The sequence below is a fragment of the Silurus meridionalis genome, chromosome 27 (genome assembly GCF_014805685.1).
Source record: "Silurus meridionalis isolate SWU-2019-XX chromosome 27, ASM1480568v1, whole genome shotgun sequence".
Taxonomy (NCBI): Eukaryota; Metazoa; Chordata; class Actinopteri; order Siluriformes; family Siluridae; genus Silurus; species Silurus meridionalis.
This window is the reverse complement of record NC_060910.1, coordinates 7,789,437-7,817,427: the sequence shown is the minus strand read 5'-3', so window position 1 is coordinate 7,817,427 and position 27,991 is coordinate 7,789,437. Positions and strand designations below refer to the sequence as shown.

The 27,991-nt window shown below is 36.3% G+C and overlaps 4 protein-coding genes across 5 annotated transcripts; 3 read left to right on the top strand and 1 right to left on the bottom strand.

Moving 5' to 3' along the window:
* Nucleotides 1-99: 99 nt before the first annotated feature.
* On the top strand, nucleotides 100-10,451 carry malt1 (MALT paracaspase 1). Of its 2 annotated transcripts, XM_046842152.1 has the most exons (17): nucleotides 100-606; nucleotides 1,094-1,257; nucleotides 2,891-3,018; nucleotides 3,407-3,554; nucleotides 4,550-4,728; nucleotides 4,864-4,960; nucleotides 5,079-5,132; nucleotides 6,022-6,045; nucleotides 6,143-6,166; nucleotides 6,329-6,532; nucleotides 6,665-6,842; nucleotides 7,208-7,276; nucleotides 7,402-7,529; nucleotides 8,577-8,726; nucleotides 8,864-9,018; nucleotides 9,158-9,277; nucleotides 9,438-10,451. In XM_046842152.1, the coding sequence occupies exons 1-17, from the start codon at nucleotides 446-448 to the stop codon at nucleotides 9,885-9,887; spliced, it is 2,433 nt and encodes an 810-aa protein (XP_046698108.1). In that variant the 5' UTR covers nucleotides 100-445; the 3' UTR covers nucleotides 9,888-10,451. The 2 variants fall into 2 exon arrangements, with proteins under 2 accessions (XP_046698108.1, XP_046698109.1); XM_046842153.1 differs by lacking the exon at nucleotides 5,079-5,132.
* A 3,033-nt stretch (nucleotides 10,452-13,484) lies between these two features.
* On the top strand, nucleotides 13,485-18,465 carry emb (embigin). Its single transcript, XM_046842099.1, has 8 exons — nucleotides 13,485-13,664; nucleotides 13,998-14,060; nucleotides 14,280-14,469; nucleotides 14,983-15,071; nucleotides 15,687-15,814; nucleotides 16,699-16,987; nucleotides 17,076-17,100; nucleotides 17,476-18,465. Exons 1-8 carry the CDS (start codon nucleotides 13,562-13,564, stop codon nucleotides 17,540-17,542), a joined length of 954 nt encoding a protein of 317 aa, XP_046698055.1. The 5' UTR covers nucleotides 13,485-13,561; the 3' UTR covers nucleotides 17,543-18,465.
* Nucleotides 18,386-23,128, bottom strand: mrps30 (mitochondrial ribosomal protein S30). Its single transcript, XM_046842098.1, has 5 exons — nucleotides 22,229-23,128; nucleotides 21,989-22,134; nucleotides 21,778-21,883; nucleotides 20,547-20,723; nucleotides 18,386-18,791 (listed from the first exon to the last, which is right to left on the bottom strand). Exons 1-5 carry the CDS (start codon nucleotides 22,779-22,781, stop codon nucleotides 18,532-18,534), a joined length of 1,242 nt encoding a protein of 413 aa, XP_046698054.1. The 5' UTR covers nucleotides 22,782-23,128; the 3' UTR covers nucleotides 18,386-18,531.
* Nucleotides 23,129-23,805: 677 nt separating this feature from the next.
* hint2 (histidine triad nucleotide binding protein 2) lies at nucleotides 23,806-26,356 on the top strand. The gene is made up of 5 exons (XM_046841789.1): nucleotides 23,806-23,964; nucleotides 24,124-24,264; nucleotides 25,416-25,520; nucleotides 25,601-25,673; nucleotides 25,823-26,356. Exons 1-5 carry the CDS (start codon nucleotides 23,881-23,883, stop codon nucleotides 25,912-25,914), a joined length of 495 nt encoding a protein of 164 aa, XP_046697745.1. The 5' UTR covers nucleotides 23,806-23,880; the 3' UTR covers nucleotides 25,915-26,356.
* The last annotated feature ends 1,635 nt before the right edge of the window (nucleotides 26,357-27,991 follow it).

Below are 27,991 nucleotides of genomic sequence, written 5' to 3'. Positions count from 1 at the left end.
CTTTTTCTAGAAAAGTGCACTACAAAGTGGTTTGGAACGATGGGTTTTAGCCGCCTACGTAGTGCACACTTATGTCGAGTAGACAGGTATTTGGGACTCTGCCACGCTCTGAGGTACAGGCGGATTTCCCCAACTCGTCCTGAGCGAGAAATAATGTTTCACCTGAGCTTTGCTGATGTTTAACAGGTTCCGGCGCTTTGTTCTGCAGCTCCTCCGATTCATTTCGAGTAAAACTTTTCTTAAGAAAAACATTTCGGTCTTTGCTCGACTGATGGCTGCTCTTTTCGGTTTTGTTTTTAATAGTCGTTTGACCTTTTTTCCGGCATGTTGTGATAAAAGTGTACACTAAATCGTTTCCGTCCTCAGCTCAGTGCAGTGAAGTCTGAACTTAGCTAAGTACTAGCTAAGGGTTTGCTTATTTTGCCAAAAGAAAATCACTTTTTAAATGCACAAAATGTCCCAGGATTCTTATGACAGTTCCCTGAATATCAATCTTCTAAAAGAATCAGTGCTGAAAAGACTCGGCGAGGCTCTCGATAAAGCAAACAGCAAGGGATGGCGCAAACTGGGGGAGACTGTAAACAGTGACCGGCGCTTCAGAGTCAGGTACAGAGTATCAGTACAGAGCTCCAACCAAACAAGATCTTTCATCAAGATTTATAGTTAACACTGGCTGTCTATCTATCTATCTCTCTCTCTCTCTCTCTCTCTCTCTCTCTCTCTCTCTCTCTCTCTCTCTGTGTGCCTGCCTGTCTGTGTCTTTCTTGCTCTTTCTCTCTGTTTGAATGTCTGTCTGTCTGCATGTCTCTCTGTCTGCATGTCTCTCTGTCTGTCTCTCTCTCCCCCTCTCTCCCTCCCTCCCCCTGTCTGTCTGTCCCTCCCTTTTTCCCTCCATTCCTCCCTCCCTCTGTCGGTCTGTCTCTCCCTCTGTCTGTCTGTCTCTTCCTCCTCCCTCTCTCCCTCTGTCTGTTTGTCTATCTCCCTCCCTCCCTCCCTCCGTCCGTCCGTCCGTCCGTCCGTCTGTCTGTCTCTGTTTCTTTCTCTTTCTCTCTCTCTCTCTCTCTCTCTCTCTCTCTCTCTCTCACTCTCACAGTTTGGGGGACATGGAGATGTGCTCTTTGAAGGTGTTGCAGGTTGAGGGTAGCCCCTCTCGCAGTTTGCTGAGACTCATTGGAGACCGAGGCTGCACAGTGGGGGACCTGGTGGATTTTCTAAAAATGATGGGACACACTGAAGCCCTTCAGTGTCTTAAATCAGGTTCATTCATTCATTCATATATAGATATAGAACGTTTGTGTACAGTACCTGTCAAAAGATTGGACAAACACCCTTCAGGTCGGTCTGTCTGTCTGTCTGTCTGTCTGTCTATCTATCTATGAAAGAACGTTTTAAATTATGTGCTTAACAAAACATATTTTTGATTCTTTAAAATAGCTATCTTTTGCTTTAATGAGAGTAGGACTGCTTCTATCGATTAATTTATTCACTGAGTATTCTAACGATTATTCCATCGATTATTTGTATAAGAAGTGCTTTTTCTTTATTAAAGAGCAATACTTAATAAGAGAGAGAGAAAATAAGACATTCCTCTTAAAATGAACAAGTAATTTGTTTTTTGATTTAAAAGATTTGAATGTTTATTGCTGAAATTGCATACAAGAATATCAGTGAAAACTAAATGTCTTAAATGGTTTATTTGCCATATTAAATCAAAGTACAAATACTTTTAAAAGCGTTCTAAAGTCCCTCTGCAGTGGCCGTGTAGAGTAAGTTATGGGAAACTGTTAGTTTAATGAAACTCGTAATTATTCTTACTCATGTATTATGTATTAAATCTCGCATAGTATTGCGATGTGGTTTTCTTGATATTTTTCACGAACTAAATGTGTGTATTTCTCTCCAGCTTTAAAAACGAGCTCCACTACCTGCTTTACATGGCTACCGCGGAGGGACTTTTTGATCGTACTGTATATAAATTAAAATATAAAAATCAATTTTAAATTATATTATATGATATTATATTATACACAGTAACCGCACTGTACAGTGTTTTCTTTATGTTTCAGTTTGAAATGGTCCCAAACTTTCAAAATTTTTTGCCGTTTTCTTTGGCCTTGTTCCTCTATTTTTCATTGGGCAGCGTCTTTTGTGTCACCTGTCCAGAGCGCTCCAAAATTTAGTGAGCAGTGCTTCAGTAATAAGGGTCCATGGAAAAAGCAGTGCTTCATGTTTAGTTAATTGGACTAAATAAATAATTTGCCTCCATGTATTTTTGTAATCAAACGGGAGTTACTCGAGGAATCGTTACAGCCCTAAATGAGAGCTCTCACAGTCTTTTCATAGGTGTTGAATGCTTTTCCTTCAAACCATCTCAACTGGATTTAGATCGGGTGATTGTGGAGGTCAGGTCATCTGATGCAAAGCACATTAAGAACGCAAGAAATGTCACAAATGAACACCTGTGAATTGAAAACCATTTCAGCTGACTACCTCATGAATCTTATGAGAGCTAAGCTGTCATCGAAGCTAAATGTAACACTTTTGAAAATGTAAAATATAAAACATATTCTGGGTTATTTAACACTTAAGTTTACTATAAACTAAAGAAAAGCTATTGAAAAAGAAGGTGTGCCCACTTTTGACTGGTACTGTGTATATACATATGTGAATCTTTAGTATGTATTTGCAGTATGTGGTAAATAATCCAGCTTTAAAAGTTTTTAGACACATCTGAGTCACAGGAGCAGAGAGCTTTAAGACAGGTTGTTTCCTCTGTCCACTCATATGATTGTGAAAAACATTTATTTAACAGGTTTTCCTTATAAAACATCATAGTGAAACTAAACAACAGTTTACTCTTTTAATGAATATTTTTAATTGATGTTGACAGGAATTCAAATCCTGATCCAGCCTCAGTCCGTGGCTGTGATAGTTGGACACAGCGTTCGCCTCAGCTGCTATGCTGCTGCCACTTTGGGGTCAATCATGCAGTATCAGTGGTTCAAGGCAAAAAAAGAGGTATTTTACTACAGAGGATTTTAAAGTGTTATACTAATCAAAATACATCCGTGAGATTGAATCGAAACAAAACTGAGAAATTTTTTACTTTACCAAATGTACATTGTATACCAGAATCGGGCATGTTTATGACATGTTTACACACATATTTATAATCACATTCAGACACCCTTAGGTTAATATTTACCAATACAGCAGCAGAGTAAAAGGAGATGGTATACAGCTTCATACAATTTCAATAAATATTGCATTGATCGAGCCTGTCTTATTAGATTTTTCCTGTTAATCCCTCATCCCTTTTCTTAACTATAATCTTTTATATCATTGTAAATGGGCAGTTATGCTTGCAAACAATATAGGCTTTTTTTTTGTTCTTCATGGCTTTCAGGTTCCTGGTAGCTCCTCTTCAGACCTTGTGCTGAGTCCTGTCCAGCTGCAAGATGCTGGGTTTTACATCTGCAGGGTGAATTGCGGTGACTCCTTCGAGTTTAGCCACTGGGTTCAGGTGGATGTACTGAATGTCACACCAGCATATGGTAAGCAGTTCAATTTCTTTTTACAATTAGCAGATGTTCTTTGCTAGTGCCCTCACAGTATAATACTGAATAATACAGAGCAGAAGAATACTATTAAGTACAAATAACCTTTATGGGTGAAGGTGGCAGCTCAGTGAGTGTTCTTTCATGTATCAGATTAATTATGCATTAACACAACTTAACTTGCCTGACAAAGTGAAGTAGACCAATAGACCCTCAAAAGCTAGAAATCATGCCAAGATCCAAAGAAAATCAGAAACAAATGAAAAGAAAGTAATTAAAATCTAACAGTCTGGAAAAGGTTATAAAGCCATTTCTAACTCTTTGGGACTCCAGTGAACCACAGTGAGAGCCATTATTCACAAATGGCAAAAACATAGAACAGTGGAGAACCTTCCCAGGAGTGGCCGACCGACCAAAATTACCTTAAGAGCACAGCGACGACTCATCCAAGAGGTCACAAAAGAATGGTCCAGGAGGAAAACCACTACTTAGCAAAAAGAACATAATGGCTCGTCTCAGTTTTGCCAGAAAACATCTGATGATCCCCAAGACTTTTGGGAAAATACTCTGTGGACTGATGAGACAAATGTTGAACTTTTTGGAAGGTGTGTGTCCCATTACGTCTGGCGTAAAAGTAACACCACATTTCAGAAAAAGAACATCATACCAACAGTAAAATATAGTGGTGGTAGTGTGATATTTGGGGCTGTTTGCTGCTTCAGGACCATGAATTCCATTGACCTCTTTGTTTTTCTTTTTTTTTTTGGTCAAATGGATTTTTCATATGTTCTGAAGCAAGTTATGTAATGTAATGTAATCTAATCTAATCTAAATTCAATCTAACATTGCAATTTTGTCACCATTGAATTTCATAAGGTGCCTGGGTTTAGAGGCTTAGTAAAAATATTTCAAATGGTAAATATGGTCCTTGGTTGTCAGTATGGTAATTTATGAGTGATTTTTATTTGATATATTTATTTTATTTTTTTAAGGGTTGATGTCTATTCCTTCTGAGGGAAGACTGAGAGTGGTGATACAGCCCAAGCCTCAGTCTTTGCTAGTGGGAGATGCTCTGTATCTGGAATGTGGAGCTGTGGGAAAACCGCTTCCACATTACCAGTGGTACAGGAACGGGGCTCCTTTAAAAAATGTCACCAAGAGGAAACTCAGGGTAAGAGATAAGTTAAAGGGCATGTACATACACACATGCTTTCTGTCACAACACTGTCTTTTTTTGTAAATAAAAGCTTTGTTTTAATACATACTTAATCAGTTGTTTGGGAAAAATTCTTGTTTGTTGGCTTAGATCCCATATTTGATGTTGGAGCACCAGGGAAGATATCGCTGTGAAATTTCGTGCAACAATGAGCGGACCTGGAGTAATGAAGTAGACATCCTTGTAGGTGAGGCAGCTCAGGAAAACATATCAGCCTTATAAAAAGCTATAGTGGGCTATCATATCATAGCTCTACCATTAACCTAATTAAGTCTGGTCCTTAAGTAACTGCTCTTGTTCTAAAGTAAAAGGGCCAAGGACAAGCTTCCAGTTTTCAGGGGCTACAGAATGTTCTGAAGGTATTTAGTAAGACATGATATCCCTCCTTCTTTTCTTTCTCTGGGGATTTTGGACATTTAATCCCTTCACCCAATCTGAATCTGGATATCTATAAAACCAGTTCTAATCAACACCTGGTGCATGAACATAATTCCATGCTTTTTGTCACAACTTTGTCAATACCCTTTTCATATTTTTTTGCTGACTGGTGGGATGGAGGTAGCAGCAATAAAAGATCCTTCTATGGAGCTGAGCCTATGTTTAAAAAGCAGGATATGGTGGTGAGAAATAGTTATTTGTGTGTGCATGTGCATGTACTCAACATATTATGGTATTTTCAGCTTCTAGTCTATTTCATTTATTCTTTCAGTGCATGCAAATGTGACACCTTTTATAAAAAGAACATCTAGATGCATTGTGTTTTGTCCGTCATCTGAAAGAAGTATTTTTCAAAATAAACAGGGAAGCTTAGAATTCTTAGCTACTCAGAAAACCTGTTTTCTAAGAGTGTACATTATTTAAGAAATACATACATTATATATATATGATCGATATATATATATATATATATATATATATATATATATATATATATATATATATATATATATATATTCTGTGTATATAAGAAAGCAGAACACTGGAGAACACTATCATTCATCTAGATGTATTTGCATAGCTCATACTTTCCTGTTTTTTACTCTCACAATGAAATCATCTTCAATTAACCTTTAAAATGTAACAATTTTCTTAACAAGTTACAAAAAACTTCTAATTTGCATGTCCTTGATTTTTTATGTTTGATATTGTTCATCTTTTCCTGCTTCATTTCTTTTAATGGTGGCATCTTTTGTCATTTCATATTGATCTATTTCAATTGCTTATTAATTTGTTGTTGTTGTTTAACAGATGATTTCATAGCCATCGGGCAGTGTAAGTGTTCTCACTACTACAATTATAGATTGTTTCTTTTAACCCCGTGCTCATGTTCAGTGATTTTTATTTCTGCTTTTTTGTGTTTCATTTTCAGATAACAGTCTCGAGAAGCCGTACGGTCAGTAATATCAAATCTGAGTCCACAGCATGTGTCTTTTGTAAATAGATTTTTTTCTTAAGCTAATTTGTCTAAAAGTTCCTGACATTTAGATATCCAAATTGTAAAATTTTTGATTGTTGCACAATTTAAACACTTTTATTTTTTTCATTTTTGCCACAGCCACAGATAAAGTGGCGTTGTTGATAGGAAACATGTCTTATCAGAACCATCCTCAGCTGAAGGCACCCATGGTGGATGTTTATGACCTCACCAACCTGCTCCGCCAGCTCAACTTCAAAGTGGTTTCACTGCTGGACCTGACTGAGTCAGAGATGCGCAATGCTGTAGAGGAGTTTTTGTCTCTGCTGCACAAAGGCGTTTATGGTACTACAGCCTAAAAAAAAATTCATTTTTATTATGTATTGTAAAATATGTGCGAGAGTGTTGCTTAATAAATCTTAGGACATTGGGCTTATTCAGGTAAACTGATGGTTAGATATTTGTTTAATTTTACAGGCTTGTTGTACTATGCTGGACACGGTTATGAGAACTTTGGAAATAGCTTCATGGTACCAGTTGATGCTCCAAATCCATATCGATCAGCAAACTGCTTATGTGTGCAAAGCATACTGAAACTGATGCAGGAAAAAGAGACTGGTCTCAATGTCTTCCTTCTTGATATGTGCAGAAAAAGGTAAGGTGTAATTTGTAGTATTGTGTAAAAATAAGTTTGAGGCAAATAAAAACTTTATTACTATATATATATATATATATATATATATATATATATATATATATATATATATATATATATATATATATATATATACATATATATATATATATATATATATATATATATATATATATATATATATATATAAAATGTATATTGACTACAACTATAAAACATTTTTTTTTTCTTTTTTTTTTTTTTTTACAAACAATCCAGGTTAAAAATCTTAACTTAATGAAACTTATTTTTAAATGCCATGTTTGATCTGTTTAGGATAAAAAAAAAAAACATTTTTCCTATTATCCTGTAAATGTTTTTTTCAGAAACCTTCATGATAAGGACATGCCAAATGTTATACTCAAGGTCACAGCCAACGTATTTGGTTATGCCACGTAAGTGTGTCATTAAAACCAATTAAACAATGTATTTGTTTTTGTGAACATTAAAATCCAAATTGAAGAAATCTTTGCCTAACTAAATCTAACAATGTAATTGAAATAATATTTTACCACTCAAGCTGTCAAGATGCAGAAGCTTTTGAGTTAAGCTCCAGCGGGCTCACCAATGGCGTCTTCATCAAGTTTCTAAAAGAGCGCCTTCTGGAAGATGAAAAAATTACCGTGCTCCTGGACAGCGTAGCAGAAGGTGTGGAGATCTTACTGTATACTCAATATATTTATTGATCGAAACTTCGAAGCATTTTTGCTGAATATGGGTGTCTGTCAAACGCATTACATGTAAATATACTGTACATTTTCTACTGCTGTATATAACTTTTCATTTTTATTTGATGTATTACGTAAGAAATGTGTGACTGTGTGTGCTTTAACAACTAAATAGTCTACAGATTGACATGCTTCTATACCTCAAAGTGTTTTATTATTTTATACTACAGGAATATACTCTACAATTACAGCAATTTTTTATGACACGTCATAGTTTTACGCATTCTTATTTACATTTTATATCGCTGAAAATCAATTAGACAAACACTTTCTGTCACTTACATTCTAGAAGCTATAAATAGACATTTTGCTGATCAGCTTTTTATTCTTTTTAGTCTTTATACTGTCTCTGAATTTAGTAAAACAAAAAAAATGGTTGAGAAACTGGGAGACTTCTTTTCTGAAGATTTTCCTTAGAGAAAGCTTTATCATTACATTTTTTGGTTGTTAAAAAAATGTGATGTTTTCATTTTTTTTTGGATATCTCTTGAATTTAGTCTAGAATATTTTCCCCAATTACAAAGGCTATGACCTGCTTCCTTCGAGACCCGTGAAGCTATCGATCTGCATTTGATGTCAGGGGGTGGCGTACCATACTCAGAGAAAAGCCCTGTTCAACAATTTCTAAATGCATGAATTCACAGACACCTATGATTGGCTAGAGTTTGGCTAGAGAGAATATGTCATTTGTCCCTCCTGAGTGTATAGACAATTGGATTCCATCCTTGGGAACAACTTATCATTACAGTCTGAATGTTTATTTCTAAATAAGTAAACCCGAGCAATTCAAAAACAAGTCATTTTAGGTGATAAACTCATGGTTTTTAAAAACAAAATATTAACCTAAGGAAATCACTAATTGATGCATAATACCTTTGGAAGTGTCTGTACTTATCAGACGTTAAAATTGTTACACTAGCAGTCTTACGATTTAGCACTCTTTATGTGTTGTTGGACTGTGTTGCAGACATGGGCCAGTTTGATCCCACGAAGGGAAAACAGGCTCTTGAGATCCGCAGCAGCCTGTCAGAGAGACGATCCTTGACTGATCCCATCCTCCCTGGAGAGTGTTCAGATGTGATCCAAGCTCACAGCCTCCTTTGGGCAAAAGCACACGGTATATTTTTGACAACTCTGTCCTCAAATAACAAGAGGTCTCCTCCTAAATAAGCATTACCAGTGATGAAAATGCTGTCAGAAAATATTATATAAGACTGTAGAATCTATAAACGATTTATTTTTCTTGCACTCCAGAGTTACCAGAAAGCATGACTCTGGACTTTGAATGCGGCGTCCAGATAAAGTTGGGGTTTGCAGCCGAGTTCTCTAATGTCCTAGTCATCTATACCAACATTGTAAAGATGCCAGAGGACATGTCCTCATGTCAGGCTCACCTCCTCAACCTTTCAGTGAGCATATGGATGATTTTTTTTCTTCCCCAAAAGATAATTCCATTTGAATATATAATGTTGTTTCGTGTCGTAAACTCAATAGCAGTGAAAGTTTGGACAACAGAAAGTGGCAACGTATTTCTGTCTTTTCCTGCAGGACCTCGACCCTAAGATGATGAATAAGGAGACTCCAGAGGAAACAGGAAGTTACCTGCTCTCTGGAAGTCTTCCCCAGCACTGCCTTTATACCAGACTTAGTTCCTTACAGAAACTTAAGGTGGGATTAAATTATGATTTGTGTTTGAGAATAGGTACTGAGTTAAATACCCTAGTGTCTAGAAATGTATTCTTTGAATAAGAATGTATTAATCAGCAAATTGGCTATATACAACTCTGTTCTAAATTTAAAAAAAATTGTTTCTTTGTCTAACCCACAGGAGAATCTGTTCTTTACTGTCTGCCTGCAAGCTATATTTAAATCTTTAGATGAGCCGGTACAGTGGACTAAAGAGGTAAACATCGGCAAGCCCCTAATAGCAAAGCTGGACCTGCACCGGCCAACCAGGAGAAACAGCTGTCAACAAACATGTTTAATGCCCCATAGCCCATGCACCAGCCCGAGTGCGAGCCCAGTAGCTGAGCGGCTGCTCATCCATGGCATTCCCTGTAACCACCCACAGTCTAGCAGCCCCTTTCTTCGCGTCTGTGAGCCCTTGCACAGAGCCGCTGGGGCTTATGCAGACTGTGAGCATGATGATTATGCATATCACTATGAAGATAATTCCTATTCACCATATATGCTTCAACCCAGTGTGCCCATTGAAGCTACTGAAGACATTGAAGATATGCAAAATAGGTTCATGGACAGCTTACATGTATACAACTAGCTTTAAAATGGGATAATTAATGGAGAAATAAAAAAATTCCTTATGCCTATTATAAAACTTGTCGAAGGTGTTCTTCAACAAGTGGATATCCCTTTCTGGCCTTGTGATTTAGTTCAACAGGATTTAGGTACGATGATAAATAACACTCTTTATTTACCCGACTATTTGCTCTCTAAATAACGCTCACAGAGTTTGGATGTACCATTTAGCCCATTGTCTTGTTTGTATGGTTGGTTCCAATTAGCTGTGGTCCATGTGGAATGTTGGTTCAGTATTTTGTTTAACTGGAATAAGTATCCAACCTGCCTTTCTCTCTCTCTCTCTCTCTCTCTCTCTCTCTCTCTCTCTCTCTCTCTCTCTCTATATATATATATATATACTGTATGTAATTGCTTACAGAATGCAATGTTTTATAGAACATTTTAAATTATATTTGAATTAGAATGTGGTTTACAGTTCTTTCTCGTGTATTTAACAAAAGGACCATTTGACCAGTCTAATATTTATTTTTATGCATGTTTGTGTTGGTTGTGATAAAGGAAGTAAAAGATTTGCAAGATGCCACATGGCCTTGTTAGTTAGAATAAACTGCCACTATAACTTTATAAATCAAATATAATGTATTATGCAGTAGCTTCTTTACAGTATCCATTACAACGGACAACAAAAAATAATTTTTTAAAATTATTAGTTTTGTAAATAAAACGATTTTAGATACAGTATAATGCTAACACTATTTGGATGTAACATTAACCAGACCTATAATATTACATATTAAGTAAAATATATATATATATTTTGCCTTACTGTCATGTAATAGGGTTAACTAGATTTAAATACTCCCTGAAAATGTTTGTTAAATGGGTGACAATAAGTGCATGTGTAAAACCCATTTCATGACAACAAAGAAGCATGAAGCTGAAATAATGATTAGGTTTCACAGAGGATTTGGCTTAAAGGTAAGTTGTAAACCATAACTGCATTGCAGATGCTATATAACCCTTATCAGTTATATTTAATTAGTGATAGCAACAGAATAAAACAATAAGAATAAAAAATGATGAACAACTCTACAGTACTGTAATGGTACATTAATAATCCTGGATATATTAATAAATAACTGCATCAGTAGTGTTTTTGCCGCCTGTTTTAACGTACCTTTTCTGTTAAAAGCCATACCAGACTTAGATGTCTTTTGAACTTGGGGGATCAACACTATTATTTAAACAAAGGATCCCTTAATTAGTGTTATGAGTCTGGTGGCAAAATGCATCTAACACGCCTATCCAAAAGGACTTCAGTTGGGTTGAGACCTGGTGACTTTGAAGGTCATGGCATTTGAGTCACATAATTTTTATCCTCATCAAACGAAACTATGTGATCACTGGTGTGCTGTGGATAAAGCTGTCATCCTAAAATAGGCCTTTTCATCAGGACGAAGAACTTTTCATCATAAGAAAAGGTGATCAGTCTTAATAACTTTCTGTTTTGAAAACATTCTGACCCAGTTGTCTAGCCATCACAATTTGGCCCTCGTCAAACTCACTCAAATCCTTACGCTTGCCTGTTTTCCTGCTTCTAACACATCAACTCTGAGGACAAAATGTTCACCTGCTGCCTAATATATCCTACCCACTAACAGGTGCCATGATGAAAAGATAATCAGTGTTATTCACTTTTAAGTTGTGTGTAATAATGTGAAATGACAGAAGGAAAAAGTATTAAACATGCTTACTGAAATTAATTTAATACCTGTAAAAAAAGCCTTTGTATGGAATGACAGCTCCAAGACACCTCCTGTATGGAGAAACTAGTTGCTCTTCTATGAACTCTTTAAATTAATCTTTAAATCTTTCCATAGATTTTTTTATTGGATTCAAGTCAGGTGATTGGTTGGGCCTTTCTAGCAGCTTTATTTTTATTTCTCTAAAACCAATTGATAGTTTCCTTGGCTGTGTGTTTGGGATAATTGCCTTGCAGAATTGTCCACCCTCGATACATCTTCATCATCTTGGTAGCTGGCAGCACATTTATTAAAAATGTCTTGGTACATTTTTCCATTCATCCTTCCTTCAATAATATGACATTTTCCAGTACAATATGCTGAAAAAGCCACACACCATGATGTTCCCACCACCAAACTTACATACACTGTTGGTATGGTGTTCTTTCGGGTGATGTGCAGTGCCATTTGTCCTCCAAACATGGTGTGTATTATGGCATCCAAAGAGTTACATTTTGGTCTCATTCAACCAGAATACATTCTCCCAGTATTTCACAGGCTTGTCCAAATGTTGTGCATCAAACTTTAAATGGTACCTGCTAATTCCAGGTCTTACTGAAGCTCTCCATAAGTGGTCCTTGGCTCTTAGACAACTCTTCTGATCATTCCGACACTCCTCTGTCAGAAATCTTGCAAGGAGCACCTGGTCATGGCCGGTCTATGGTGAAAATATGTTCTTTCCAATTTCAGAATATGGCCCCAACAGTGGAACAGGAAGTTTTGAAATCCTTCTGTAACATATGCTATCAGTATGTTTTGCAACAATAAAGTTGTGAAGGTCTTGAGAGAGCTCTTTGCTTTTACCCATTATGGGGTTTGGTAATGAGATACATTTTTATTTACCATCTCTTGGGATTGAACCAGATGCACTGACAAGGGGCAATATTGCTTTCTTTCTAATTACTGACAGATTTTAGCTGGTGTCTTGGCTTTCCATGCCTTTTTGCACCTCCCTTTTCTCATGTGTTTAATACTTTTTCCCTGTGCCATTTTACATTATTACACATAACTTTATTTATGGACATCTACGGTTTGATTTCTTTGCATGTATGGATTGCATGGGTTATTGCAACTGATGAATTTGATTTCATCTATAAATTTCATCCAGCACATGTATCACCTATATCATTAAACTGTATTATACATTGTTACACTTCAAAATATCTATGTTGTTCAAATCAAGGATTTGAGTGAACAATCTTTACTTTGTTCACTATTTTTACTGCAGGGACAGACTCGTACACCAAAATGTGGCCTAGAGGTTTGACAAAAAAAAAAAAACGCAAAAAGTAGGTCTCTGGCCTTTCTGCACATGAACCCATTGGTGAGGCTTCCAACTATTTTGTTGTTATCAACTTGGGCAGAAACGAGATGTGAAACTAACAGCTGATAGAGGAACTAGTTGCAACTCTGTAAAGCTGATTTGAGAAAATGTCTGTTGTGAAAAGCGCTATAGAAATAAATTTGATTTATTCATTTTTATCAAACAACATTGCAAGATGAAAATTCTAAACACTTTAATATATTTGGGTTACTGGTGGAGTAGGGTATAAACTTAAAAAAAAAAAGAAATATATACAGACTTTGTAATTATGCACGATTATTCCCCACAGATCTCCCACAATGCATGTGTTCTTTGCTTAGCAGTAGGCTACGTGACTGTGTGTTTACTGCAGGATCATTTGATACAAGCTGGGGTTGGCCTTCTCATCCTCATGATTCATTTAAAACAAGCAGATCCCACTGCTGCAGAGTCACCATGGCTGCAGAGAGAGAGAGAGAGGGAGGGAGGGAGGGAGGAGGGGCTGAGAGTGAGAGAAGTGGCGTATGAGTGTGTGTGTGTGTGTGGGTGTACAGAGGTGCTGTGTTCTCACAGGCCCATCATACTGAAATGCGTCGATTTGGATTAACACCAAGGAGTTACAGGGAAATCTGCAATATGAATGCTTTACATTTGTTACTTGTTTTGCTTTACTGGCAAGGTGTGAACACAGGTACAGTATTTGTGTGTTTCCTGAGTGTATTTCTGTTATTTATTCTCTGTGTATGAACACTGGGGAAGGTTGTTTAGCTGATGCTATGACCTTCTAAATGTAATTTAGGTTAAAATGTGTGTAAAGGATAATTCTTCACTTTTTTATTTAAACAAGGAAACAATTATATTTAATATACAAACCCTTTAGATTTATGCAATTATTGAATTTGTTGTTGTATGAATTATTTCAACTTGACTGAAATATAAATCCTATACCTATAAAATCTGTAACCTTTTTTTTGTAATGTAATTTTGTCTGTTTTGTTTTATTTATTTATTTTTTTCAAATAAGAGACCAACTCCTCTGCAATGACCAGCGATGCTGTTACAACACGTAAGACTATAGTGCATAAAGGTAATTTTTTTCATGTTCTATAAACCTGATTGGATCCTTCTTTAGGTTTTTAGTAATTGTAACTTTTATATATGTACTAAGTCTTTATATAGATTGTATTTTTATACACATCATAGTAAAAACTTGGTATTCAGGGTTAATTATTTGTTATTATTCATTGTTGTTGTTGATATCTAGAGGCATATTCTGCTTCTTAATTTTCAATATTTCAACACACAGGTCAAAGTAGTGTCATCGTTGAACAGCTTGAAATCCTGAAACGCCAAAACATAGAGTTTTTGTGTAACCTGACTGATTTTCCAAATAAACCCCAAAACATCACAGGCTATTGGACCAAAAATGGCAATGTAATTGAAAATTCTGAAGAAACTATTAACAGGCACAATGAACAATATTTCCTCCAAAAGAGGTATGTATGAAGTGGATTAACTCTTTAAACTCTTTATTACTCATTACCCATTATTTATAATTTACTAACTAATGAAGATACTGTAGAAGTGTGAGGAAGCCAAATCTGCTGACAGCTTCTGGGTATAATAGGCATGGGAATAATAACACTGTATTAAACAAATAAAGATTACATTATAAACTCATTTAATATTTCAGGGACTGTTAAATTATTCTAATAGTAATTTAGGCTATTAAATGTAGATTGTAGAAAATCTCTTTTTAAATATATTTTTTTTTATTGAATTTACTATAATTAAACAAAATCATCAGCATACTATATATTGTTGAGACCATTAAAAATGTTGTGGTTTTTTTGGCATGTGTAGATATTTGTTATAGATAAATAGTTACAGTATATACATTATTAGGTAATCTGCAACATTTACAGGTGTTTTATATTGTATATTTAAAGTTGTATACCATTCAACAGCATTCTTGGGAAATATTTACATACAATACTTTATTTTTACAGCTTTAATATCCAGGGTAGTGATCTAGGAAATTACTCGTGTATCTTCAAAAATTTGGAAAATAAGGAAGAAGCTACTTTTGTTTTAAAAGGTATGTTGGCAAAATTGAATGTTATAGCTATGACTTTTTATTCCAACCTTTAGCTACTCTCCTTATATCAGAGGTACTATTGGGGACTCTAAACCAGCGGTGCACAGGAGAGTGGTAGCGCAGTGGTTAAGGTGCTGGGTTACTGATTGGAAGGTCGATGGTTCAAGCCCCGGTATCACCGGGCTGCCACTCTTGAGCCCTTGAGCAAGGACCTTAAGCCTCTGCACTCCAGTGGTGCTGTATCATGGCTGATCTTGTGCTTTGCCCCTTATGAACAAGTTGAGATATGTGAAAAAAAAGAATTTCACTGTAATGTATAAATGACAAATAAAGGCTATTCTACTACAAAATATTTCTATGAAGGGCCAAATATCAAACTTAACTGAGGGCCATGGACCAATTTGTTCTCACCAGCATACATTGAGAAAGCTGAAGAATTGTTTATTTGGTAATTTCTGCTCCAAACAATTCAAATACTTTAAAATCTAATAGTGTGTCAAATATGTTATGGTGAATTGGAAAAAAATATATTTTTTACAGTGTGCATAACTGCAGTAAAGGTACTGTGAATGTAATACAAATACGAATATTTCAAACTGTGTTTGTTTTGAGTAGCACCTGCATTTAAAGACAAGCAAAACAGGCCCATAGTGAGCTATATTGGAGATTCAGTTGTATTGGATTGTGGAATCAAGCAAACACCCAAAACATGGAATTGGTACAAAGCCAGTGGCACTGAAAGGGTAAAGTATTTTACACATTCACAAATGTTATCTATAAACACTGTATAACAAATAAAAAGTTATTATTGCACAGTTTTACATTAAGTGAATACATTTGGATCTAATTATAAATAACTAAATACTGTAAACAGAATACTAATTTTTTGTTAAAAAAATGGATTCTTACTTCGCACATTTGGAAAAATTTTGGCAACCTGAGATTTGTTTGCTTAACTGTGAAGACTTGACTAAATTCTCATAAATGCTGACTTGTAGTTGCCTAGATGAGTTGTTCATTTAAACCAACTTAATTAGGTTTACAATGACCAATATACTGTGATTTTCTTTTTTTTCTTAAACAATTGTGAGAAAATACAATAGAGTTTACAATTAATTTCCATACTTTTAAGGTAAATACATTCTGTAAATGTTGGTCCAAATTAATCTTTTTATAATAGTGGCATTTTCCATTTTTAAGCTTCCTAGTCATGTGATCATGTGGGTGATGTTTCTGAAATTCTAAAGTGTAACTCAACCAAACTTTATATTATTTAAAAAGAAAAATGTCATTTTAATATCCTGGTCAGATAAATGAAATTATTATTTGGACAAGTTACACTAATGTACAATTGCATAAACTTAGGAATGCATGGGTAATATACTGTATACTTTTATTATATTTAATATATTTGACTTTAAAAAATGGGTCCATTTTGAAATGTATAGATTCACAGCTTTTTTTTACCGAGCAGATTCAGGAATTTGTTCAGATCCAGTATCCAGCATGGTTCAATTCAGTTGTAATTAAAAAGTCAATGCATGTTATTATATGTTCTTAAGTATGTAATATGTGTTGAGAAAATCAAAGACAAATCAAATTTACTGACATGTGCATCCATTACCAGGAGCATATCAATGACACAGCTGACCCCACTGTCTACAAGATCTTCTTGTCCAATAATGTCACCAAACTCACTCTGCTGAACTTGACTAAGGAAGATTCAGGTACATACATATGCAGTGCAGTTTTCGACATCAAACCCATCGATTCGCAGTTGGAACTCAAAGTTTTGTCCTTCACTGAGCCTCTTAAGCCATTCGTAGCAATAGCTATTGAAGTTGTCATCCTTGTCACTCTTATCCTGCTCTATGAGAGACAAAGCAACAAACAGAAAGGTCCTGTTGGAACCACAGGTAGGCCCAAAAATAACAGAAAACAAATATACCTGAGCAAATATGTACTGTTTGATTTAAACTGAGCACTACTGTTTTGTGTTTACAGAGAATGGATTGTATGAACATACTCCGTGAGTATATATACTGTATGTCTGTGTGGGGCTTTCTGTAGGCCTGTTTACCACAATAGTAGCATTGTAGATGTCTAGAGCTTCAAGAAGTAGTTGAAGGTATCAGAAAGTACGCATGATTACAAGAAAATATAGAGATACTTGCCACATATAATGGTTAAGATAGGGGAAGTAGAGCTATCATTGCATGAAACTGGAATTGCACACTATTTCATGATATGCCAGAACACCGTTTTGTACAGTTGGTGTAAAATACTGGTCTAATCCATAGGATGACATTTTAATATATAGTATGGGCAGTTGTTTAAGGCTTAAAAAGGTGTATGAATATAAATCACCCTGAACATTACTCAAACTATATTACATTTGTTATAGGACACAGGAGGAGAACACTGCTGAAGATGGAGGGACCACAGCCAGACAGAGGAGAGTGGACCAATAACACAGCCAGTTCATTCTTTATTAAACTTTTGTTGTTCAGCATACTGTAGTTACATATCACTTTAGTATTTTAATGTTGCAGCAACAAGAAAAGAACATATCATACTCTGGATGAAACTGGGTGCTACATTTAGAAGTGCACATTAACTATATTTAAATCTCATGAACAAAACTTCAAGATAATCAAGCAATATTATATATGATAAACATAAACAGTCTAAATGTGTCCTAATGCTTTCCATAATGTTAAGTTTTTGCCTTAAGTCTACTAATCTTGAAAAGCTCTGCAGGGTTCCAGGCTTTTTAAAGATGATCTCTGAATGTATAAAATCTAGAGAATTTTCATTTCAAACGGTCAAAAAAAAAAAAAAAAAAAAAAAGGTTGGATATTCAAGTCTTGAATTTTTTGAAGTTTCTGTAAAGTATCTGTGACTAATGTTTAAATGTCATTTCTCTTACTTTGTTTCTTTGGTAGCAAAGCGGTTACCTTTTATTTTCTGTTCTGAGGTTTTTTGAGGCTTAAAAGCCTTTTTAAAAATGTGTGCGTATAAAACTTAGCCTTCCTCATGCAATAAGATACCGCAGAACTACCAATGTTAAAAGCCTTTCTGTGTAATGTTAAAAGTTGTAGTATGTCATTAAAAGAGTTGTGAGTTTAAATAAGAGGAAATCCTGCCTTAACCACATTTGTATGTGCAAAAGATGAAGACCGTGACAGCCTTGATGCATGGGCTCTGCAAAATGTTCACTAACCCACCTCGAAGATTCAAATTTATATTTTTATATATAATTAAATTATATATTAAAGGCAACCCAAAACCAATCATCATTACAAGGTCATGCGGACATTTGATTTGTTTATTGTAAATACATTTATTGTGTACATGTGCTCAAATTCACCTGCAATAAACAATGCACAAATTATATTACATTTCTTTTCTATTGGGAAAATTCCATCAGATTTCCACTTTCAAGCTCTTTTGGTTTCATTTATGGCTTGTTCAGCAGAAACTTTACCAAAAGCTTAAAAGTGTCATCGTTCCAGCCGACTACATCTCCATCTGTGACACTGTCGTAGAGGCGCAGGCTCTCCGTGCCCCAGCACAGGTTCTTACGTGGGTTGTCAGGAACAGAGAATGAACTCAGGGCTAGTGTGTTAAGCTGATAGCAAAAGAAAGAGAAGTACTGCCCGTCTGTGATCACAGCCTGAGACACAAAAGGTCTGCTCACATCCTGTTCACTCCAGAAACCTAAAAAAAAAAAAAAATCAGAACAAAGAGTCAAGCAATACATTTAGTTTTTTCTTGATAAATTGGCATTTTATATACCTAGTTTTCCCTTCTTACTAGTTAGTTCTATAGTATTGCATGCCAGCTGCCAAGCTGCAGGAGTCATTAAAAAAAATACAATTCTCTAATCCATAAACTAATGTAAAAATCACAGAGCTGCTGAACAGCCTTACAGGAGAGAACTAATTTCATGTCCTATATACTTGACCTCATTCACATACCAGTTTCACCTTAAAACTCAAAGTTGTGCAATCCCCCCCTAATGGTGCAACAGAAAAACATTTGCCTTGTCAAGAAACTGTACAATCGAATCACAAAGCACAGCTATTAATGGTATAGAATCCTGAGAGCAGAATTCGGTCAGAGATTGCATGTTTTATCTCCACTGGCACTCAAGGATTCTGAAGATGGTATAATATTGCTTAATTTTGAGTGTGTTATGCTGCCCTGTGTTGTAGCATGAGCAAGTTGAAAAGAGGTGGTTGGCTGGGGCAAGGAAACTGGCAGATGGCAAGTCACGGGGCACTGGCCATTAAAAGCCTAATGTGGCTCGTTTACTGTTGTAGCATTTCATATAACTTCAATGACATTCTCAGTAATCCATGTTTGAACAACATTTTGATTGCCATTACGATTAAATGTTTAGTCTAAAATTTATATATCCAGTCCTTGACTGGGATAGAGATAAATTAGTTGGGCTGCTCAAGTTACGAGTTAGCACTGATGGCAAGATAACACAGCTGCTTGCGAAATAGCGGAGAGTACAGGATCAACCGGCATCATGTAAAAATGGTATAGTTTAATGAAGTGCTATAGTGTAAACTGTTTGATAACTTCGTCACACTGAATCTGTTCTGTGACTAGTGAGCACCAGGTGGCGCAATTACCTCACTCATGATATCGAGATGGATTCGATTTAAACAGTGCGAACAAACAACAAATCTGAAAGCAGCAAATAACAGCCGCAGTAAACGGTTACATTTTAGTCACTGTTGTGTTTTCAGCGAATGATTATGCGTTTGTACACCAATGTATAAATTTTTTTAATCAAGCCTGTTAGCCTGCTGGGTTTCTCCGTTCCATTCTCTTTTTATAGCATTTGTTTACAACAGTAAACTTCTGTTTTCAAACGTGATTTACTGCGGCTTTACTAGGTTTAAATGCTTGTTTTCTATGATTGTATATTTAATTCATGCATATATCATTTAATTATTATATGAAATTTTATTTATAATATATTCTAGATGTTTATATCAAAACAAAATATCTTTTTTTAAACAAAAAAAGTCAAAACAATGTATTATATTTCATATAGAATTTTTAAGCATGGTTGTCAACTTGCCATCTGCATTTATCATTAAAAACAATACAAATGTTGATTTACATGAATTGCTGCATACTCAAATTATTATTTTTTTTCATTAATTTGTTAAAAGGAGAAATTCCTTATGCACTCCTCAATAAACAGCTACTATAAGTATTTAAAATGTCAAAAATAAAGATGGTTAAACTCAATGTGTATACATAAATACCAGGAATAAGGGTTTTAATATAGTTAATATAAGAAAAGCAAAATGTGGAATAAGCAAAAAAAAAAAAAAGTGTTTGCTTTTTAATCTGATTAATCGAAAATTTTTTTTTTTTTTTACAAAAATCATCATTTTAATTAATCGATTATCGAGTTAATCGTTAGTTGCAGCCGTAATATAAACTTACCCTGATACATGGCCTGTGCTCCGGTCCATGCAAAGAGGCTTGCAATAGCGTTGGCCCTCAAAAACACCACAATTTGATCAGAGAGCTTTTTATTAATTAGTTTGTCCCTGCGGAAGCGATCAGGGACCACGTGGAACTGTGTGTGACCATAGCAGCATGGGTCTTGGAGTTTAGCACCTAAGTAAAAAAACAGTTACATAAATATTTGTTGTTTTTATAATTAATATATATATATATATATATATATATATATATATATATATATATATATATATATATATATATATATATGGCTCGAAAGTTCAGAGAAACATTTCAAAACAGTTTGTACTAATAAATTACATGAAAAACTTGTACAAAATATTTTATTGTTGTATTATTAATTTAAAGTAGTAAATAAAACATTTATGACAAGTAATTCATATTTTTTGTTTTGATTTTTTGTGTTACCGGTACTCGCAAGGGGTCATATAATGTAACCCCCAGGAGTATCGATCGTTGCACTGTATGTGTGTATATTCTTTTTCTTTCAGCTTCTCCCGTTAGGGGTCACTGCAGCAGCAGTTGGTGTTTGGGGGGAAACTGGACAGACACATTGGCCAAAATGTTCGGCATTATATATCGGCCATCAGCTGCACGGATTTCGAAACATTGGCATTGGCCAGAGAAAAACACACATCAGTCGACCTCTATTCCTCAGTATTTCTAGGTCAAATTAGTGCAATTGACCACATTTCATGCTTTTTACACAAGGTCAGCTTTTCCTCATGCCCAATTACTTTCTTTCTTTCGGCTTCTCCCATTAGGGGTCACCACAGCAGATCATCCGCATGTTTGATTTGGCACATGTTTTTACGCTGGATGCCCTTCCTAACACAACCCTCTCCAGCCCAATTGCTTTTACTAAATAATATGCTCAAACATCACTGTTGAATTTGTTCTAAAATGGATCATAAGCTAAACAGACAATAAATCATATTGATTGTGGAGTCTATGCAAAGCCTGAGTGCAAACTGCTATTAATGAAAAATGGAAAATCCATGTTAATATTTCATAGGTTCTACTTTTCCCTTTTAAGTTGCCAATAATTTTGTTTAAAAAAAAAAATACATAAATACATAAATACAAAAAGACGCTCAATTTGACTAAGACCCCAAGAAAATATAAACACACGTTTTTATGACCACAACGCCATGTTTTCATTATAAATTACTAGCAAATGTATACAAACCTGTAGATATGTTATTATCATACTGTCTTCGAAACATAGGGAGGACATCAGGAGCCAACTGGATTACGGGCACTTCAGCAGCTACCTCCGTCTCAAGAGGCACAAACTACAAAGAAAAATATCCCCTTAATTAAAACTGCTCTTACCACATAAATGTGTTTTACATTGTCATACTGGTCTATTGAGTCTGTTGCAGTTCTGTGAGGAAAACCTCAGGTAACTGGTGCCTGATGCGTATCTGGCTGTGAGGTCTGTCATCAATCTGGAACCTCTTTGGCTCGACTCTGCCACTCCGGTGTCCTCTTGGAATAGTTCTCTCTCCGTTTATCCAGTAAAAGTTGACATGAGGAGACACATCTGCAATCAAACAACAGTTTTTTTAAGGGTTATGGTTAAAGTTAATTGGTTTGATTGAATTATCCAGTATGCTGATGATCATTAGTATTCTTACCTAAACTAGACATTTGGAAAACAGGATTTTTGCTGGCCAAAGCTGCAACAAGCCCAGACACAGCGTTCATTAAAAACGGCACAGCAAATTGTTCCTGCTCCCTGTGAATGAACGTCCTGCCCTTCTTCATGTACCAGTGCTCCTGCAGGAGAGCCTTACACACTGTGGAGCTCAGCTCAGACACCACGGTGTCCTCCAGCTCAGCAGTGCTCAACTTCTCCGGAAGACCAGAGAGGTACGCTGTCTTGGTGAAATGCTGGTACCACTGATCCGCTCCTATAGCCGAGGTTTGAGGGTAAACCACATACTTCATACGCTGGACGCGGGTTAGAGCTCGGATCCTCTCCTGAGGCTCGACTGTTTGCAGCCGGTCAAAAAACTCAAGCAACACTCTCTTTTTTGCAGATTTGCTTTTTGCTGTCCGAGACGGTACAATCGGTGGATATACCGGACTCGTTTCAGCACTTTTAACCTGTACATTTCTTGTGCAGATCACACGCGACGTCTGAACTGATAAAAATAAGTGCAAGGGCGATCTACTGCAGGCCGCCATGTTTTTTTCTCTCCATGCAGTTAGTTCTTCTTCTAGTAATTGTAGTTGGCAATCCCAGTGTTTGGTGCTTTGGCGCCACCAACTTGACTGGAGTTTAAGGCACCACGTGTGTCCAATTTTAATAGGACCAACTGCACATTCACCAAATTATCCAGCGTGCATTTCAAGAGCACTAGTTTATGTTGACAAGAACACCAGTTAATCTTACGGAAGTCCACGCAAGATTAGTAATGTCTCGTTAGCGAACGAGCGGGTGTTACACCGGATTCTGTGACCATCGTATTTTGTGGCGCTAGAGGGCGCTGTTGCTAAGATGCGGCTTACAATTGATCATCCATATAAGTAAATTCAAACATCAGCGACCACTGTTCATTAAATGTTGGTGCGAGAAGAACATTATGGTGTCGTTCTGCGGATAAACAAATAGATGTGCCAACTGAACTGTTCAGAAAATAATCTTTAGCAGATTTAACAATCTGTCGCGTTGAATACATGACCTCGCATGTGATTGGCCGCATAGTGTGCCCGTCAAAATAAAGTCCCGCTACTGCTCATCACGGCTGAAAATCCATGCAGGCAGGGGCGGGACTTTATTTTGATGGGCACACTATGCGGCCAATCACATGCGAGGGCAGGCTAGAATCATACCATACCAGCTAGAGTAGTTGTGCAGGTCATGTATTCAACGCGACAGAGAGAGGCGGGGACCCGGATTTAAATGCAATTGCATTTAAAAGGTTATCATAATAATTTTATCTAAAGTGTAATAATGTTAAGACGTTGGCCTTTATTTATTTCATTTGTTTGCTGTGTTTCCGTGTTCAGTTATTCATTTAAAGGTTTGATTAAAATGTTAAACAATAGTAACGGTTTTTGGACGAAAAAATTAATAATAAATGCTTACCAACACACAAACCATTCATATTTAATTAATTAGGCTAAAATCAAAGGCTCTGGGTGATACCAAATGAAGAGCTATTTGGAAGACGTAAAAGGGAGCCGAGCCAAAAGAACCGAATCTTTGAAAACCGAACTTCTCATAATTACTGCGCATGCGTGTAGTGTGGTATGGGAAGTAAAGTGAAACACAAACTCTGCGATGATACTGCGCACCTTCATACAGAGACGAGGATTCACCTTGCCAATTGTGTATAATTTACAACGGCGTGCCATAACTGTTCAGGTGTTTATATATAGATGTAGTTAATATTCTTTAAGTTTACTTTCTGTTTTTGTGTAGGAAGTAGGCGGACCGGGGCACTGGGTCTGTTAGCATTTAGCTCGTTATGTTTGAGTGCTGCTTATCTGTTCATTTGACTTGTGTTTGTTGTGTTTGTCTCAGAACCTCTGCCTGTCTTCCCACAATGATGAAGTTCACTTGGCAGAGGAAGCCAGCAAGAAATATGGAAGTCCTGCGCCCACTGTATTTTCCAAAATTATTGACAAAACTATTCCTGCAGACATAATTTACGAAGATAACAAGGTAACATTGTTGGCCAACCAAGTTACACAGAGCCAGATTAATAGGGCAAATTATAATAATATTTATAAGCAAGAGTAGTCTCCAACCCTATACAAGTTTTCTGGAGAAAATCAGATAAGGAAATAAAAACATATTTTGCCCAAACATCTTTTTTTGTGGTTGTAATTTTGGCTCATTCACAGCTGGGCAGATGTTTTTAAATGTCCTTGGCAAGGAATAAAATGCACAGTTGGTTTATATGATTCATGGTTTCTTGGTGTTTCTCTACATATTTCCGTTTACGTTTCTCATAAAGGTAAAAAAAAAAACTAAACGTGTATGGCCAAGCTACCACTCTTGGGCCCTTGAGCAAGGCTCTTAACCCTCTGTGCTCCAGGGGTGCTCTGACCCCAGCTTCCTAATATTGCTGGGGTCAGAGCACCCCTGGAGCACAGAGGGTTAAGAGCCTTGCTCAAGGGCCCAAGAGTGGTAGCTTGGCCATACTGGGGCTTGGACCTTACCTTCCAATCAGTGATCCAGAGCCTTACCTAGTGGGCTACAATTTCCCTTTCCCCCTGTCATTCTTTTCTCATATCATTATCACATAATATTTACTGATTCATTCATATGTTCAGCTTCAGTATCAGCTTGAACCTCCTGAGGGTTGTGGTGCATCAGGAGAAGTGTGAGGCATGAAGTCACCCTGAATGTATCACAGGGAACCATACACAAACATGCACACATATAGTACATGTTCACACTAGAGACTAGAATGTGTAGTTAGGAGGAAATCTACACAGACAAAAAGAATGCAAAAATAATGCCCTGCACTTTGGATCAAACTACGGCATCATTATTTAGAGTTAAATTGTCTTCTGTTCCTGCATTTGCATAGTTTTATTAAGCTTCTTTTGCATTTAAATGTTATGTTTGCAGCTGGATAGCCATTTACTGAACAAGCCATATACCTTAAATGTATAATGCCTGACTGTTTCTTAGACACACTGGTCATCTGAGCCCTCGAAATAATTTGCAATAGATTTTCAAATACTACTTATTATTTCTGAATTAAATATGAAACAGGGCTTTTTTCATGTTCATTTAATTCCTGTTGTTTTTACCCCCTTAGTATTCAATCCTTATATAATGCACTGCTTTAATGTCTCTTTTAGTGTGTAGCATTTCGAGACACCAGTCCCCAGGCTCCTGTTCATTTCCTGGTTATTCCCAGAACTCTTATACCAAGGATCAGTGATGTTCATGATGACGATGCACCGGTTTGTCTCTTTGTGCTTAATTTATTTTGGTGGTATTCTTCACCTTTAAGACATCAATGCTTTTATTTTTTTTCTTTCAGCTTCTTGGACATCTCTTGGTAGTGGCAAAAAGACTGGCAAAGAAAGAAGGATTAAGGGAGGGGTACAGATTGAGTAGGTTTAATGTGTTGAGAGTAACCAATTACTCATGCAAATATGATTATTTATATATATATATATATTTATATATTATTATTATATATATATATTTTTTCCTCCCACATTTGTATTTGTGAAGCCAACAGACTGTGTTTCTGTTACAGTCATTAATGATGGGAAACATGGAGCTCAGTCTGTGTATCACCTGCACATTCATGTCCTTGGAGGACGACAGATGCAGTGGCCTCCAGGATAGATGTCCACCTTGTCCACTTGTGTTTAATCATGGAGAGAAAACATATTCATAATCATTAAAATGGCTAGCTATAGCATGTCAGAAATAATTACAATTCTAGATAGTTTGAGTATGTGAAAGCAAGTTCTTTTTTTCTTCTGAAAAAACAAGCAATGCTGGACAAAATAATGTAGTAATAATAAAGTAAATACAATTTCAAATGGGTGTTGCAGGTTGATGAATCATGAAGTGTAAAGAAGAAGAAAATATTGAAATATATCATCCATCTCCATACTACTCGGTCCTCTACATCTGCCTCTTTCAGGCAAATATTGAAATATGTCAAATTTTATTTATCTATTTTAAATCACATTATGATTTCTAAATTGTCTTGTCAGTACTAAACAAGCTAGAGTGTGATCACCTCACTGCTCAGCTTAATAAAGCTAATAAGATAATGGAAGTTGCTATTAATGCATTACGTGTCACTCAACAAAAACCTAAATCTCAAAGGCAATCTAACATTATCTAATTTTTGCTTCTATTAATACTAACGCTCAGATATTTTATACGCTTCTTCCATTCAGTGATAGTAGTGTTTCTTTGAATTATTGTAGGGCAATGTTTTTTTTTTGTTTTTTTGTTGTTGGTTTTTTGTTTTTTTGTAAAACTAAGGTGGGAAGTTAGTCTCAATGCAGAAGTTTTTAGTAAGGGAAACCAAAATTCAAATAAAATGTAAATCAATGCAGGGAAGTCAATGGATTATTTTGTACAATTTTAATAACTGTATTGTTTAGTTTTTTTAGAGAATCCATGGCGATCATGTTATATTTCATGCACCAATTTCTCCATTTCATTAAAAGAGTATAATAGTTAGGAATAGTGATGAAAACCGTGTACAATAACAGTATTAGGAGAGTTTGTGAGAAGCATTCCTGTCAAAAAAATGTCTTTAGTGTGCAGTGGGAGATCCATCACCTTCTTTAGCCCAGTGCATTTCAGAGATCCTCAGGTGTGATGTTGGAAAGTATCCAAATTACACTTTAATGGTCCAAAAAAAAAGAAATATTTGGTTGCTGAAAATACACCGAGCAGGCATGACAGATTGAATAGCACTGATTATCTCTTCATCATGGCACCTGTTAGTGAGTGGTATATATTTGGCAACCAGTAAACATTTTGTCCTTAAACTTGATGTATTAGAAGCATGAAAATGGCCGAGCGTAATGATGTGAGTTTGACGAGCCAAATTGTGATGTCTAGACAACTGGGTCAGAACATCTCCAAAACTGCAGCTCTTGTGTGATGTTCCCGATCTGCAGTGCTCAAAATCTATCAAACGTGGTCCAAGGAAGGAACGGGTTGAACCGGTGACAGGGTCATCGGGGGATGAGGCTCAGGGATGCACGTGGGGAGTGAAATCTGGTCCATATGGTCCGATCCAACAGACAAGCTCCGGTAGCTCATATTGCTAAAGAAGTTAATGCTGTTGATGCTCAACTCAGCAAAAGGGAGATAAAAATAATGACCTTGTTAATTCACGACAAAAAGGTGAGGGAGGTGAGATTGAGATGGTTTGGACATGTTCAGAGGAGGGACATGGCGTAGCCACCAGGAAGGAGGAAAAGTGGAAGGCCAAGGAGGAGGTTTATGGATGTGGTGAGGGAAGACATGCAGGTGGTTGGGTTGAAAGAGGCAGATGTAGAGATGTCAAGGGCTCAGTTCTAACCCAGATGAAGGCCCTAGTAAGATTAGTGATCAGAAGAAAGCAAAAAAAACATCGAGCTTGAGGGGATTTCTTTTTACTGGGGTTCTGACTGCACCAACTCAGTTATGCTTGGTGCGTTCGGGGTGGACAAGTTTGTCAACAGTGCCATAATCCAATTTAAGCTTAAACACCACCTCCACACGAAACAGCAAGACTACTATTATTCTACGCTTGCATAAACTGAGAAACGGCAACTTTACTGAAAAGAGGTGAATGAGACAGCTCTGAAAGCTAGCTACCACAGGAGCTCAACTCAAAATCAAAGGGTTAAATTGTCATTATATTTACTTCGTTCCATTTTGTACAAATTTTGGTCTCAAAAAAGGTTAA

Coding starts and splice junctions, on each gene's coding strand:
- emb (XM_046842099.1), top strand. CDS start 13,562: ATGCGTCGATTTGGATTAACACCAAGGAGTTACAGGGAAATCTGCAAT. Junction 15,072..15,686: donor AGCTACTTTTGTTTTAAAAG/GTATGTTGGCAA, acceptor TGTTTTGAGTAG/CACCTGCATTTAAAGACAAG. Junction 15,815..16,698: donor AAGCCAGTGGCACTGAAAGG/GTAAAGTATTTT, acceptor ATCCATTACCAG/GAGCATATCAATGACACAGC.
- malt1 (XM_046842152.1), top strand. CDS start 446: ATGCACAAAATGTCCCAGGATTCTTATGACAGTTCCCTGAATATCAAT. Junction 5,133..6,021: donor GGCTACAGAATGTTCTGAAG/GTATTTAGTAAG, acceptor GTTGTTTAACAG/ATGATTTCATAGCCATCGGG. Junction 7,530..8,576: donor CCTGGACAGCGTAGCAGAAG/GTGTGGAGATCT, acceptor ACTGTGTTGCAG/ACATGGGCCAGTTTGATCCC.
- hint2 (XM_046841789.1), top strand. CDS start 23,881: ATGATACTGCGCACCTTCATACAGAGACGAGGATTCACCTTGCCAATT. Junction 23,965..24,123: donor GGCGTGCCATAACTGTTCAG/GTGTTTATATAT, acceptor TGTTTGTCTCAG/AACCTCTGCCTGTCTTCCCA. Junction 25,674..25,822: donor AAGGGAGGGGTACAGATTGA/GTAGGTTTAATG, acceptor TTTCTGTTACAG/TCATTAATGATGGGAAACAT.
- mrps30 (XM_046842098.1), bottom strand. CDS start 22,781: ATGGCGGCCTGCAGTAGATCGCCCTTGCACTTATTTTTATCAGTTCAG. Junction 22,135..22,228: donor TTTCCAAATGTCTAGTTTAG/GTAAGAATACTA, acceptor GTTTGATTGCAG/ATGTGTCTCCTCATGTCAAC. Junction 18,792..20,546: donor AGCACAGGCCATGTATCAGG/GTAAGTTTATAT, acceptor TTTTTTTTTTAG/GTTTCTGGAGTGAACAGGAT.